We start from the raw sequence: 14,569 nt of genomic DNA, 5'->3' as shown, positions 1-14,569 counted from the left end.
CTTCAAGAAAATCTACCTCTTGAGCAAAGAGTATAATGTGGCATGTGAAAGAATACTAAAGTGTATGGAAAAAGCAAGGACATGGAGAAGAACAGCAGGAAAAGCCGTAATGTGCTATAGGGGAAGAAAGCTAAAGGGCGACGGTGAAGAGTCAAGAGCCCTTACAAAGCACTCAGCTGCATCGTCCATAATGCCGAGCTGGAATCGCTGCTCATCCTGGAAGGTTTTGGCCAGAGCGCAGCGGAGTGCATCAGAGGGCAGCACCTTCTCACTGCTGAACTGGAACTGTGCAAAGATGCTCTGAAAAACAACCACAGCTTTCGATTAACGTTAAAAGAAAACATCAACGCCACCTCATCACACAAATTCTTTCAAAAATGGGCAAAAAGTGTACCTTTATACAATAGTTTGACACCCTGTATCCAGTTACAAACTGTTGTATGAAGATTTCAAATCTCTTGTGATAAGAGAAAATAAATAAGATGTTGAAGATTAATTTTAGTTTTAATGTAGCCAATAATCACAACTAACTAACCCTTTTTTTTATATTAAAAAAAAAGTAGTATGACAAGCAAAGATGTTTTAAAGAGTGTGTTTTATGAAGGAAAGAAGGTAATACAGATGATGCGACGGTGAGTAAATGCATGATTTTTTTTTTTTGATCACCCCCGGGTGATCTATCCTATTAAAAGCAGTATTTTTTCCTCTTAAGCCACATTTAAACACAGCTTAATTAAGTGTCTCCTGTGAACACATCTAAGATTTACCATGCTGTAAAGCAAGACATGCCTGTTTGCAAGACTTCTGAGCTGAATTAAGAAACTCCTCAGTAAACAGAGTTATTACAGGATTAACTTCTTTACTTTGAAGGCTGAAAACTCTGAGAGGTTGGAAACAAGAAAGGCACTGCACTTATGTCACTGCCCGTGAAACATACTGGAGTAAAGTCAGAAAGACACAGACAGCTGAATACAGAGGCAGTACCAGACCCATGAGAGCGAGCGGATAAGCTGACAGACATATTGTCCCAGTCGTGTGTCTGAGAGCAGACAGGCAGCCCCCTACTGTGCTGGCACAGGGCTCAGGAGAGAGATCTCTAATTTCCAGCTGAGTTATTGAACTTTTGATGGAAAGCGCCAATGGCAATCCTAAACATTAGAAGGAATCTAAAATAAAATGAGTGTAAGGGAGAGACTGAAAAGAAACAGGATGGAAAAAGAAATGGCACAGCAAGAGCAGAATTCACGCAACCATGCTTGCCACGCAGCTGTAGTCAAACACGGGCTAGCTAGTCCTTCAATGCCATATTTTCAATGTTTTCATAATACATCAACATACATATAATGGTTGGAAGCAGACAAAATGACAAAGAAGAGATTCAACACTGTTTTTTTATGTTTTGGTATCAGACAAATGATATCCAGAACTGGTTTCCTTTAGGCTTTTTAACAAAATAACTAGGCCTAAATAATAATTAGAAGAGACATGTAAACTAGTAATTATACTAACAAAATGTTAATTATAGTTTTTGTCTCTCACTTGAGAATGAATAGCTGTTACATAAACTTGTGCAAATAAACGATGAAATAAGTTACTATCCTTTTGGATGCACAGTAGTGTAATGGAGTTGCTGGGTGCAGTTCTTTACAGACTTATCAAATGAAGCCATTTATTAGTAGACCCAAAATTAAAAAAAATAAAATAAAAACAACTGACCACTGACGCTGAAAAGATATTTTCAGAAATGTCTTTTTATTTTTTTAATGTTCCACAGAAGAGGTATAGAAGTCAGAGGTATAGAAGGACATGAGGGTGAGTAAATGATGGCAGAATTTTCATCTGTGGGTGAACTATTCCTTTAAACTAAAAATGTACTTTTATCTGTAAATAAAGTGGGTCAAGCCAATTATCTCTGCTTCTACAATAAAGTTCACTATTTAATATCTGATAACATTTCAGAATCTTGAAGCATATACAGATGGCAGAAACACATTAGCCTTCATATAAAAAGGGAAAGTACGGAATTAGAAAAGCTATAATGGAGCAGAGATCCCTGTCAGTTCTATGAATTTAATGCATCATGAATAAAGTCAAACTCTGATGGGCTCAGTGCTTTACCTTCAGAGCGCAGAAGATGCACGAGTCCTCCATGCACTTGTGTGTGGTGAGCTGCCGGAAACTTCGCCGGAAGATATCCAGATGCCAGAGAACCTATAAGAAAAATGTTCAATTAGATGAAAAAAATGTTTACATCGTTCTCTGATCTTTGATGCTGCCTGCGCATGATATGAGAGCGCTCTGAAAGGCTGAGAAAAGGTTGAATCAAGCATCAGACACTCAACACACCTTCTAAAATGCCTGAGAAGCTCTAGTCATCAAAAATGCATCAGGCTCAAAAAGCACTTGCACCGCCTGCAGTTGACCTTCCCCCTCTTCCTAAGTGTCTCTCTCTCTCAGAAGGACAAGGCATTTAAAGAATACGAGTCGGGTTGGAGATGGAGAATGTGCAAGCTGTATCTGACGCTGACCGACTCCTTTCCTCAACAATCTCCTAAATCCAGCTTTCTTGACACCCCGTAATACAATCTCAACCAATCACATAAAAGAAGCAATTATGTCTCACCAATCAGGTGTCAAAGGTCTGATAAGCCTGTGTGCTCCATCCAAGAGTTTGAAGAAATGGGAGCAGGATAACAAGCAGAGCAAAGTCTGATAGTAAGATGAAGTGATGAGCGTGTTTCCCAGCTTTAGTCTTACATGTTGAGGAATGTATGCGTCTCCAGGTGAAGGATGATGCGGAACATCAGCGGAACAAACAAAGACCAGCTAGCTTCCTGCTGGGCAGCTCACATGCATGCACAGACACACAATCAGGCACACCACCCATCTGGCCATGCCTGGAAGGCTGTGGAGGTCGAGCTGACCCCACCTGCCTGCCATGAGCGGGGCTTTGTATGCCATGGCCCCGCTGCTCGCCCGGCAGATCTACACACTTGCATACTGAATTATTGAGAGAGCTGTCAGTCCCACTTAACACAACTCAGTTACCCAAATGAATCTGCCGTCTAACTTTACCTTCACAGATTCCTTAATCACTTTTATAGTGATAAAGTCTGTCAATGAACTTCAAAAGTTAGCTGGCCTGTAAACCAAAACCTTTAAGAAACCTGCTTATGTTTCAGTCAGAAGTCTTAAGAAGAGCTGTCCATTTGGCTTACTCTCAACCCCTTTAAAATCTATAGTGCTGACAGAATCAATTTCAGAGAGTAATTTCACAAAGCAGAGACACAAAGCAGAAAACATCTGTTTGACTGCGGTTGGGCGTGTGTCTCTGCACAATAAAACTTAATAGTACTCAACAACATTCATCTCTCATGCCATTACGATCACCCTGTATGACCTCCTGCTGACGCTATTTGCATGGCAAGTGAAACTGTAAGGGAATAAAATGTATGAAATGGAATGCTGTTTTTGTTAAACACCAAAGCTTGAATGTAAATATTTCCTCGGGCATGAAAATGTGCATCAGAGGACATCAGAGACAACACTATCACAAGTATTCATCACAATCAATAAACTCAATATTTTTGTTTGTTGAATGCAATCCACGTGGTCTTAGGCAAACCAGGTTTTACTTGAACCTTGCTAAGCAAGTGCTCAAATATAAAGATGTGAGAGTGTTTTGGGACATGTTGACAGAGTCATTTGCCCTTTTGGGCCATTATATCTAAACTTAAAAAAAAAAAAAAAAAAAAAAAATTGTATGATTTAAACAAACAAACAAAAAAAAGACACTAACTGCACTGTAGAAGAAATGGTGCAATTTGCGACCAAAAACCTTATATACAATGACATACATAAAGACATTTTCAGGAGTTTCCTACAATAACAACTGTTCTTAAAACACAGTTCTGGTCTCCGGGTGCAAGTACGCAGGTCTGCAAATGAGCAATTCCAGCTTTATGGACGTGACATTCGCAGTCGATTAATCGAAATCGAATCGCGATTTGAGATGTTGCGATTTACTAATCGCAAAGCCTGCGATGCGGACGCGATATTACTCTGTTCCAGAGCAAATGCATGACTGCCAGCCTTGAGTGACAGTCTTATTAACTAATAGAGTGAGAGCACCTCCATTCTCCCCGATAAGCACTGCTCTAGCCAACTGCGTAAACACCCAGCGTTTAACAAGGGTCAGATCGAATAGATCGGTTAGATTAATAATTGACTAAAGAAATACAGTTCTTTATTTATAAAAAATAAACGCATCTTTCCTGTGAAATTCAGTAATTCTGTAAGAGTAGTAATACCATTATAATGTTCCCTGCAGAAAAAACAAAAACAAAAAAAACAGTAGAACCCCTTCCAAAACACAATAGAAAATGTAATGGATTTATTGGTTATAATGGGATTTGTATTGGTTTTAATGTAAACTATAATGGTGTCTACTGGTATTTGAGGCATTCTATTGGTGGGATGTAATCTAAGTCTCTTTATACAGACTTTGATGTAATCTAGCAGATGGCAACCAATAGAACAACAGTAATTCCTATTGGAATAATGCCCAAAACAAAAAGGAATTTTGTAGTGGTTTTTATGGAAATTATAACAATTTCTGTGATGGTTTCTATTGTTTTTTTGTTTTTTCAGCAGGGTAACGATACTCATACTGTCCTGCACATTATTGACAATATTGAGCTGAAGCTTGACTTTGCAATATCTGTCAAAAAAAAAAAAAATTACAATTTAAAAAAATTAAAAAATAAATAGCAATTACATATTTCCCCCAAATCGCATAGCCCTAGTCCAGATATCAGAAAAGTTTCAGTCTATAAACCTGTTTTATATTTTAAATGAGGGAAATACCCATGCGTTATGGACGTGACAAAAAAAGACAAGTTTCAGGATGACAACATATTTTGTAGACTTTCTGCGAATTACAATGCACAAACCAGAAGCAACAATATCTGCAGAATGGAGAAGGGTTTAAAACTTTAACGGAAACTACTAGAGGGTGTTTAGTAGGGCTGCCCACCTCTAAGGATTTTTCTAGTTAACTAGTTTTTCGTTTAAGCCATTATTTAACTAATCGCACATTTATATTAAGTCAATAGACCTATAATCCAATGAGCTTCAATATATTCCGCTAAAGCACACGCGTAGTTTTCCACAAAGCACAGGCAAAAGTAGATTAAATTAATGATTATTAATGTATAGAAAAATTAGACATTTTAATTATCAATAAACTAATGTTTTCTTGTCGGCTGCAAGATGAAATTCACAGTGTCTCCACAGTAGCCTACTGGACGTGCCTTTAGAGAGAAATGTAACCTTCAAACAGATTACATAATCAGGGAGTATTTAGTTTCGTTTTTAATTGATTCGTTTAACAGTATACATTTCAAGCTATAGCTATGTTTCTCTTGTAGCCTATGTGAGAGAGTTTTGGTTCTTCTTTGAGACGCGCTCCAGTTCAGTGACAGACGGCAAAAAGCATATCCTGTTTGTTTTCATTATTTTACAAAATCACGTTTTTTTTTTTTGTTTGTTTGTTTTTTTGTCATTATGAATTTACATAAAATCAGTTTCGAACTGCCTCCCTGTCATGCATGCGCATTAATATTCCGCACAAACACTTAAATATGGGCCAAAAAATGTAGCACATTTATATAGGTTAACGCTAGAGTTTAGAATCACATTAAAATAAGTCTTCACCAATATGAGACAGATGCATTTATAACCCATCAATTGAAGGCTATTTGACATTTTAAAATTATCTAACAGACCAACGCAGCTCCAATTCGTTGATCAGTTGTTGATCAAGATTAAAAGGATGCCGCTGAAAAAATGTTTTAATGACTTGCTTATGCATTAAAGTTAAAATACAGGTTAAGTAAACTATGCTGAATATATAATAGGCCCGTCTACTGTACAACGATTTATGAAATAGACTGCGAATAAGACTGCAGATTCACGTTTTGCATCTGCATAACAAAGTGAATTATTTTAATATGCAATGATACGAAATTGAACCAAACAAGATTTGTAATGAAAAAAAAATATTTAGACCGAAAAAATAAATAAATAATAATAATAAAAAAATAGGCCTCACTGCGGCATGGCATGCTCACCGAACACACAAAATCTTGCACTACACATGAATGCAGCGCAGATAGCAAACAAGGGTTATTTGAAACACATAAAAGGTTTAAATAAGATAATATTGACAAATGAACATTAGGCCTATGATATTTAAAAAATATATAGTTTTGGCGATGCATATATGCAAATGCTTAGGCTATCTTCGCTAAGTTCTAGCAGAGAATGCGATTTCTAAAATGTTATTAAAATGGATTTCTTTCTAAAATGTTATACGGTAAGCCTGAAACTAGCCACAGCAGTAGACCTTTATCAGTAACGAGGTAAACATGCGCACCGTTATGCTTTAATATGAAGCATCCGTAGACTACAATAGATTTACAATGCACAAACCAGAAGCAACAATATCTGCCGAATGGAGAAGGGCTGGTCATTCACAAAGCATAAAATATCAATTTTATTTAAATTTTCGTTTTTGTGTTCAAGCACATCACATAAAGTTTGCCACAAAGCACAGGCGATAGCCTAATGATTATGAAAAAAAGAGACATTTTAATTATTTAACAATATACTAATGTTTCTTGAGTCCTTGTCGGCTGCAAAGATGAAATCTCCACTGGACGTTCCTTTGGAGAGGAATGCATTCACAGATTACATAGCCTAGTATTTGATTTCATTTTGAACTGGTTCGTTTAAAAGTAGACTTTACATAGATATATTTCTCATGTATGTGAGGTGCCCCAATTTTAAGTTTTCTTTTTTTATTATTATTATTTTAAGTTGTTTCATTATCAGGAAAAAATGCAAGTGATTGCGCGGGCACCTCCCTGTCATGTATGCGCATTCTTTTCCGCACAAACACTTGAATATGAATAATAGTCTAGAGCATAGCCTCAATAAACTTGTTTTAATAAATCGCTTATGCATTAAATAAAAGGTACAAATCAGGTTGTTAAATATGCGGAATATATTGTTCAAATAAATATAAAATATGAAACTGTAGCTAATCTTATTCGCAGTCTAGCATTTTGCATCTGCATAACATAGTGAATTATTTTTTAACATGCAATGATACAAAATAAAACCAAACAAGATTTGTAATGAAGAAAAAAATATTTAGACAAATAAGAATGACGTAGCCCACATCTCGAGCGTGAGCTCAGCATGCGCGAGCCGAACACGCAAAATCTTGCTCTCTGCATGAATGCAAAGCAGATAGCGACAAACGTTTGTTTGAAACACATAAAAAGTTTAAACAAAATAATAATATTAACAATGAACATTATATGACATTTAAAATAGTTTCCTTCAGTCCGCCTTTTTTTTTTAAATAAAGTATGTTATTACTTTTTATTTGATGGTTATGCCACCTGTGCATTTCTGACTCAAACAGCAAAGCAGTCTAAATCGCCGCGATGTTCTCATTAAATATGCAATTTCTGAAATATTACAATGAATTAATTTCTAAAATGTTATGATATGGAAAGCCTGAACCAGATCACAACAGTATAGCCATACACAGGCTATCAGTCATCAGCAACGTGGTAAACATGCATGCCAGTATGCATATGATTTAATATGAAGCGTCCGTAACGGTCACGTCCGTAACGCATTATTATGGTTGATAATAGCAATTAATGGAGATGAGCTATTGATCATGATTAGCATGGCCATAAGTTGGCTTTGTACAGAAAGTTTCAAGTTAATTGCATTAATAATTACTATATGAAATAAACTTAATCTTTAAAACGTTACGGACGTGACACAGCGCTGAAGCGTCCTGACGTCATAAATCTAGACCTTATAAATCCAAAAATCGTCGCTGTTCAGACTAAGTGAGTGTATTTACTTTTCAGACAGGCCTCCATCTTTCTACAAAATACTTACTGTTGACAAATGTAAAAATGGGCAGTCTTTGATATCTCATTTGAAAATATGAAATACAGTCGGATGAAAATGTATTTTTACTATAAGTCCACCCCTCATATGTGGTGGATAAACATAGCGATTTCCTTCAAATTTCTATTAAAGCACATTAATGCAGGAAAATACAGACCTAAACGCACAATTTAAACAGGGTTTTGTTCTTTTGGTAAAAACTTCATTTTTTCATGGTAAGGTTGACATTTGCATGGAATTGTTCAGGAACATTCTGAGCCAGTGGCCATGGACTAACCAGTGTGTCCATGTCTCAAGCGGTCAACATCAGGGCACAGTGTCCCCTTCTATTGATTTGACGTCACTGATTTGACACCTAAGTTCTGGGAGCTCTTGTCATGCCACTGAGTTTGCCTCGGAGAATGTCTAACAACAAAATCCAGCTTTTCATTTTTTTGTTTTTTAAATCTGGAACTGTCCAGTAGAGTTTGTATAGGAAGAGGCTGGCCATATTGATGAGAAGCCTGCAGGACCTTACAAGTAGTACAGGTGTTTGCTTGACAACCTAGGTCACATCTGCTCATTAAAGCGATGTTCTGACTTACCATCATACTGAGGGGATTGTCAAATCTCTGATCTGATGCATTTTTTAAACAAACACATAAACAGCAGCAGAATCTTTCAGACAATATCTTATAAAATGGTCTTTTAGGAGAAAGGAAGCTGAAACTGATAAACCGTGGAGTCTGTCATTGTGAAATACGCAAACTGCAATAGACTGCGGCTTGAAAGATTAGTTCAATAAGAGCGAGCAAAACTGCATGAGTCCCCAAACTGGACAAATCAGAGACAGCCCTCTGCAAAGAGGGACACCACGGCCCATTACTAACCATATTACACGCTTCAGATCCGGGGGACGGAAAGCAGACAGGAGGCTGGACTGATGGAAAGATAGACTGAAAATAACTATGACTGACTGAAACTAAGTTACTTCCTTCAGCTCATCAAACATTCAAACAATGTGTGCGGTCATGTAAAGACTTCCCTTCACGGAACGTGACCATTTCACACAAACCTGGATTTTACATTTTTAATTTCACAGTAGGGGTGTGCGATATGACGATTTTTGATCGTGGACGATAAAAACGTCTCCACGATCTGCTTTTGAAGAAATATCGTAGTATCGTGCTACAGCACACTATGTCAAATACAGTTCTGGTGCCTCCATCTCTATTTACTGTACAACAGGACATATAGCAGTAGAGTTACTCTGACAGGACACTGCACTTATTCGCGATCGCAAAAGTACATTATTTGCACACAAGCCTTGCTGGTTAAATGTTTCATTCGCGCGCTGGTCTGACGTGCGCTTTTTCTGAGCGCATACACCTGAAGCACGGACACTAAAAAGCCTGTCTAACAGCGCCTGATTACTCAACTAACTTATTTTTTGCGCTAATACTGTCAAAGCACACAAGGTTTACATACAGACTCAGTTGGTTATCTCTAAAATTAAAGTAAATAGTTAAGAGAGAAACGGATGCGTGCCTGTATATTAGATGCGTGCAGCTCTTAAAGGGACAGAACACTAAACATGCTGTCGACTGTCATTAAAGGGATAGTTCACCCTAAAATTTAATTTCTGTCATTATTTACTCACTCACATGTTGTCCCAAACCTCTATTAATTTCTTGTGCTGAACCCAAAAGAAGATATTTTGAAGAATGAGGGTAACCAAACAGTTGCTGGTCCACATTGACTTTGATAGCAGGAAAGAAAAATCCTATGGAAGTCGACCAGCAAGTGTTTGGTTTTCCACCTTCTTCAAAATAGCATTTATGTTCAGCAGAAGAAAGAAACTCATTCAGGTTTAAAACAACTTTTGAGTAAATGATGGTATAAAAATAAAACATTATGACAGAATTGACAGACAGATGACAGAATATTTATTTTTGGGGGAACTATTCATTTAACGTTGACAAAACAACAAAACGCAAAGAGAAAAATCACTATCTTTAATACAGTTGCTTTAGGAATCAGTCCATCTAGTGTTTTATTTTTATATTTGTTCATTCAATTTCATTGAATGCTCCTGCTAAATACACCTATTGTACCTGAAAATAAAGCACTGTTTGTTTTATTTGTATATTATGTGTATTTGTAATTTGTATCCTTGTTCTTATTTTTTAATAAGAAAGAAAATAATGACAAAGATTTTTATCTTCGCCCACTTTGGCCTAAATATCTGCCATGTCTTTTTTTTTTTTTTTTTTGTTACCTTGAAAGGCTTTGTCTTTCTAGTTTGGCTGTAATGCTCAGACAACTTGTAAAACCAACATGACAAAGAATCGTGATAAAACCGTGAATCGTGATATTTCTAAAAAAAACCGTGATATGATATTTTTCCCATATCGCCCACCCCTATTTCACAGGTTGCATAAAAATATTAGTATTATTAAAGCAGCACATCTATTTTCAACATTGATAAGTCTTGAGCATCGAATCAGCATATTAGAATGATTTCTGACTGGCTGCTGAAAATTCAGTTTTGCCATCACATTATCACAATTAACGTTTATATTTTAAAACCATTTCATTATAATACTGTTGTATTTTTGATCAAATAAATGCAGGCTGTGTGCGCACAGACCTTATACAAATCATTTAAACTCACTTTAGCTTGCAAACAATACAAAAGTTCAGGTGTTTTTATTCAGATTTAACTAATCAAGAGCCTTTTACTAAAAATGAAGTTCGTAGCAAGTTGGCTAAACATTTATCAATAGCCCAAAACCAAAAATTCCTTTAGCTGTAGCCGCACTCAACAGGAAGCTGCTGATTACACATCCTGACTCTTACCTTCTGTCTCAGAATCAGCAGGAGACCAGAAGATGTCAGCTTTGAAAACCAAGGCGCTCTAGACATAACTCTCTCCCTCTCCTTCCTTCAAACTCATTTATGCTGCATCCTTGGATCTTCAATCAGGAGTTTATTGATTGCATAAAATATTTTATTGAATGGCTGTTGAGAACTATTGATTTTGAAAGGGGTTTCTGGGAAAGCTTAAACAAGGACAGCTTATTCCATTATAGGGCATGTAATGCCAAAATAAAAAGTTATTTTCACTTCATGTGAACAGAACATTAAAACTAAGGGACAGAGAACAATACTAGAGAACTGATTCATCTTACATGTAAATAGGTCTATATAATAACTTGAAGACATCAGTGCCAAATTAACTCATGCTTTAATATGAGAGTAAAATTTTTACAGACTTTACTCAAGTTCTTAAAATCCAACAAGTCCTAAAAAATAAAACACAAATAAACTACTTACAATTCCTCAGAAAACTATTCAAGAAAGTTATTAAAAAGCACCACAATTTGTTCTGCAGACAAAAAACTAACTGTTTTCACCCCCAGGTTTTGAGTTCATTGTCTTGCCATATTGTTATGCTTCATGGCAACAGACAATCCAGCCACGACGCTCCCTCAAACACCCAACCCCCCGAACCAGTCATAACGAACTCTAATTTGTAGCTTTAGACATATTATCAGCCAGCTAAGCCCCTTTATTTCCATATAGCTGATTATACAGTAATCCAAAAATAGAGGGTAAGTAATGGCAGGTTGCTTTGCAGGGTAATTACCGGCCAGGACAGTGTGCGTCTGACAGTTGTTTGTGGGGTCTAGTGCAGACAGTGCTTGAATCATCACTAAATCTAATGCAGGCTCCACTGAGCAGCACAATGGATAAAAGGCACCGCGGTTTCTGTCTAATAGCACTCATGCGTGAGGAGAGCAACGAGTGAAGAGTCAGCGCACCGTTTCTATCGCTGCCATATGTATCTAGCCGCTTGACTTGCTGCTTCAAATGGCTAAATCACAAGAGCTGGGGGGGGGGGGGGGGGGGGGGGCATTTCTGCCCACAAGAGCAAGCATCTGTTGAGGTCTACATTGCATGAGTAATTAATTAATGAAAGAGTTTGCACAATATTTATCCTCTCAGACTACAAGTAGAGCCTAACGGTTGATGAAAACTCAACAAGCTCATGCAGGTTGTCCTCAAATTGTGCGACATTTTATTGAGTCCACACAGAGATACGTCCTTAAAAGCACCATATAAAGGCTAATAATTTGTGTCTAGAGTCTTCTGTTCAACCAAAGCCAAGTCCACACTACACGACTTTACACGTCGGCAGATCACTGTGCTGTTTAGACTAGGGGTCGACGGATTATCGGCCTGGCCGATTATTGGCACCGATATTAAGCATTTTTATGATAATCGGTATCGGTCATTTTTAAAACCGATGTGCCGATAAAATTATTTAATTTTGAAACGCGCTATTTGGCTCTGATGCAGCCTGTCAGAACTCACCACTCTGTGGCCTAGAGCAGTCTCCGCCCACCGCGCATCTGATTTGTTGAGAGTCAGGAGTCCGACCAATCAACGTGGAAGACTAAAGGCACTCTCACACCGAAAGCGCTTGCTAACTGGTGCTGCTTCATCACGCATAGTTATCTCTCAAAGGCAGCAGCAGACGTTGCAATAAATTACAATCCACTACACTGAAGTCGTAAAAACCTCAATATTATCTATTTATGATTCCCGAGATGGGGGAAACGTAGGGGTAATCGCGGAATCCAGTCATATAAATAGCATTTACTGTATAACGCGGAGTCACGGAATTAGTCAAAGTTTGGATGAAGTTTTGATGATCAAAAGTAGGTCAGTACACTTAAATCGACTCACAATATGGACAGATATTACAATATCTGTAAACATTAAGCTGCAAAAAGATTATTTAAATATGAATGAATTCTGCATGTTCGGCGTGTCTCTGTATATGTGAATGGCACAGACGTGCGGTTTTGACACACACACACACACACACTGAAGTGCGCGACGCTCGCGGTGTTTTCCGCATCTGCCATGCCACTAAATGAGGACATAAATATATGAACATCATCCCCAGAACTGCTCGGAGAGTTACTTCATGAGCATTTGACTGTTTCGTTTGAGTAAAACGATCGTCATATCATAAATAGGCTACAGAAACTTAAGAGGTCCTCATGGCAACTCGTCAAAATAAAAGTTCGGTTTATTTACTAATACTACTACAATTATTACAACTTTTGTTTAAAAGAACAAATCACACAATACGTTATTTCTTCCATGTTTTAATTTGAATAGTAAACCCATTTGTTTGCCAAATTTGAGTTTAACTCTCATTTGATTAAAAGATCAATTAAATTAATGTTTTATGCCTTCATTTGCACTGCACTGTAAATGAAAACTAATGGAAATTACTGTCACATAGGCCAAGATTAAGATACTGTCACATAGGCCAAGATTATGATGACGGAAATTGGGACATTTCAATAGGCTATTGAACCAAGTGAGCCTATAACAGGCTATTAGTGTTATAGTTTCATTAAAATAGTTGCGGTCTTCTTCGCAACTTCTACAATGGAGCTATGAAGACAATTAAATTATTTACACTTATTATATACATTGCGCTTTTTAAATTAATCAACTGATGTGCGTTAGATTTATGATTTAGTCAACCGAAAATAATTAATGAAGAATTATGAGAGGTTATGCTATTATACATACATTTCTAACATGTAAATTATTGAAGCCAAATACTTACATTTCCCCAAGCTGTTTAGCTGTAGTATTTAGTATTCATAGGCTTAATCATGAAGCATACAGTGGCCCCACTTTTAACTCTCTCTTTATATATTACCCTTATTGTAGATGGATGCATGGGGGAAGACAAGAGTAAGAAGTGCAACCAACACTAGGGAAGGCCATTTTTGTCAGAGCCCTTGTTATTCTTAATTTTGACATTCATTTTCATTTTTACACCAGACATGTATATCAGTTCAATATATTGGTTATCGGTCTGCTTGGTCTGTAATAATCGGTATCCGCATCGGCCCTGAAAAACACATATCGGTCGATCCCTAGTTCAGACTACATGACTTGATTGTCTGTCTTTTAGTCGTTGTTGTGTTTACACTACGTGACTCTATTTAAATGATCCGCAACCAGGGGTTACACACTACACGAGCTGACAACAACTCTGTCACCCAACGACTCGATTCAGTCCCTAAAAACCACGTTTTGTCATGAAAACACATGAGAATTGACCATTCGCAAAGAGCTTGATTGTGATCCGAATGTGTGCCGCCGCTGCTATCCGCCATCTTGCCCGACAGCTACGGCCAGGCTTCATAGAAATACATGTTAAAACGGGGTGAAAAAGATCAACTGAATTAAAACTTTTTCAATATAAATAAATATAAAAATGTGCGGAGGGTTAAGCTGTGCTGTTGTTGGCTGCCACGGTAACGGAAATAAGCAGAGGTATTCCTTTAAATACTTGTTTTGTGTACCAGAAAATCTGTCATGTCCGGCACTGTATGCATGGCTTGCAGCGCTTAAGTTAAATACTGAGTGAGAAATAATGAAATAATATGTTGAAACGTGTGCTCTTATTATTCTGTGGACAAAATCCTGTGACCCCGATCGGGAGCTTTATATGCACATGTACGCTCATCTGCTTTCAATACAGCTCCCTTCGCGC

General features: G+C 37.3%; 1 protein-coding gene across 1 annotated transcript in view; it reads right to left on the bottom strand.

The window, feature by feature from the left end:
- Positions 1 to 14,569, bottom strand: part of LOC306884339 (ubiquitin carboxyl-terminal hydrolase 54-like) — a 53,863-nt gene that overhangs the window by 26,555 nt on the left and 12,739 nt on the right. Inside the window, exons 3-4 of the mRNA XM_079440114.1 lie at positions 2,119 to 2,211; positions 166 to 300 (exon numbers count right to left, since the gene is read on the bottom strand). Of these exons, the coding sequence (XP_079296240.1) occupies positions 166 to 300; positions 2,119 to 2,211 (228 nt within the window). The remainder of the gene's footprint in view (positions 1 to 165; positions 301 to 2,118; positions 2,212 to 14,569) is intronic.

Source organism: Barbus barbus (genome assembly GCF_936440315.1).
Source record: "Barbus barbus genome assembly, chromosome: 18".
Taxonomy (NCBI): domain Eukaryota; kingdom Metazoa; phylum Chordata; class Actinopteri; order Cypriniformes; family Cyprinidae; genus Barbus; species Barbus barbus.
Note: the sequence above shows the minus strand (reverse complement) of the source record. Positions and strands in the feature narration are given on the sequence as shown.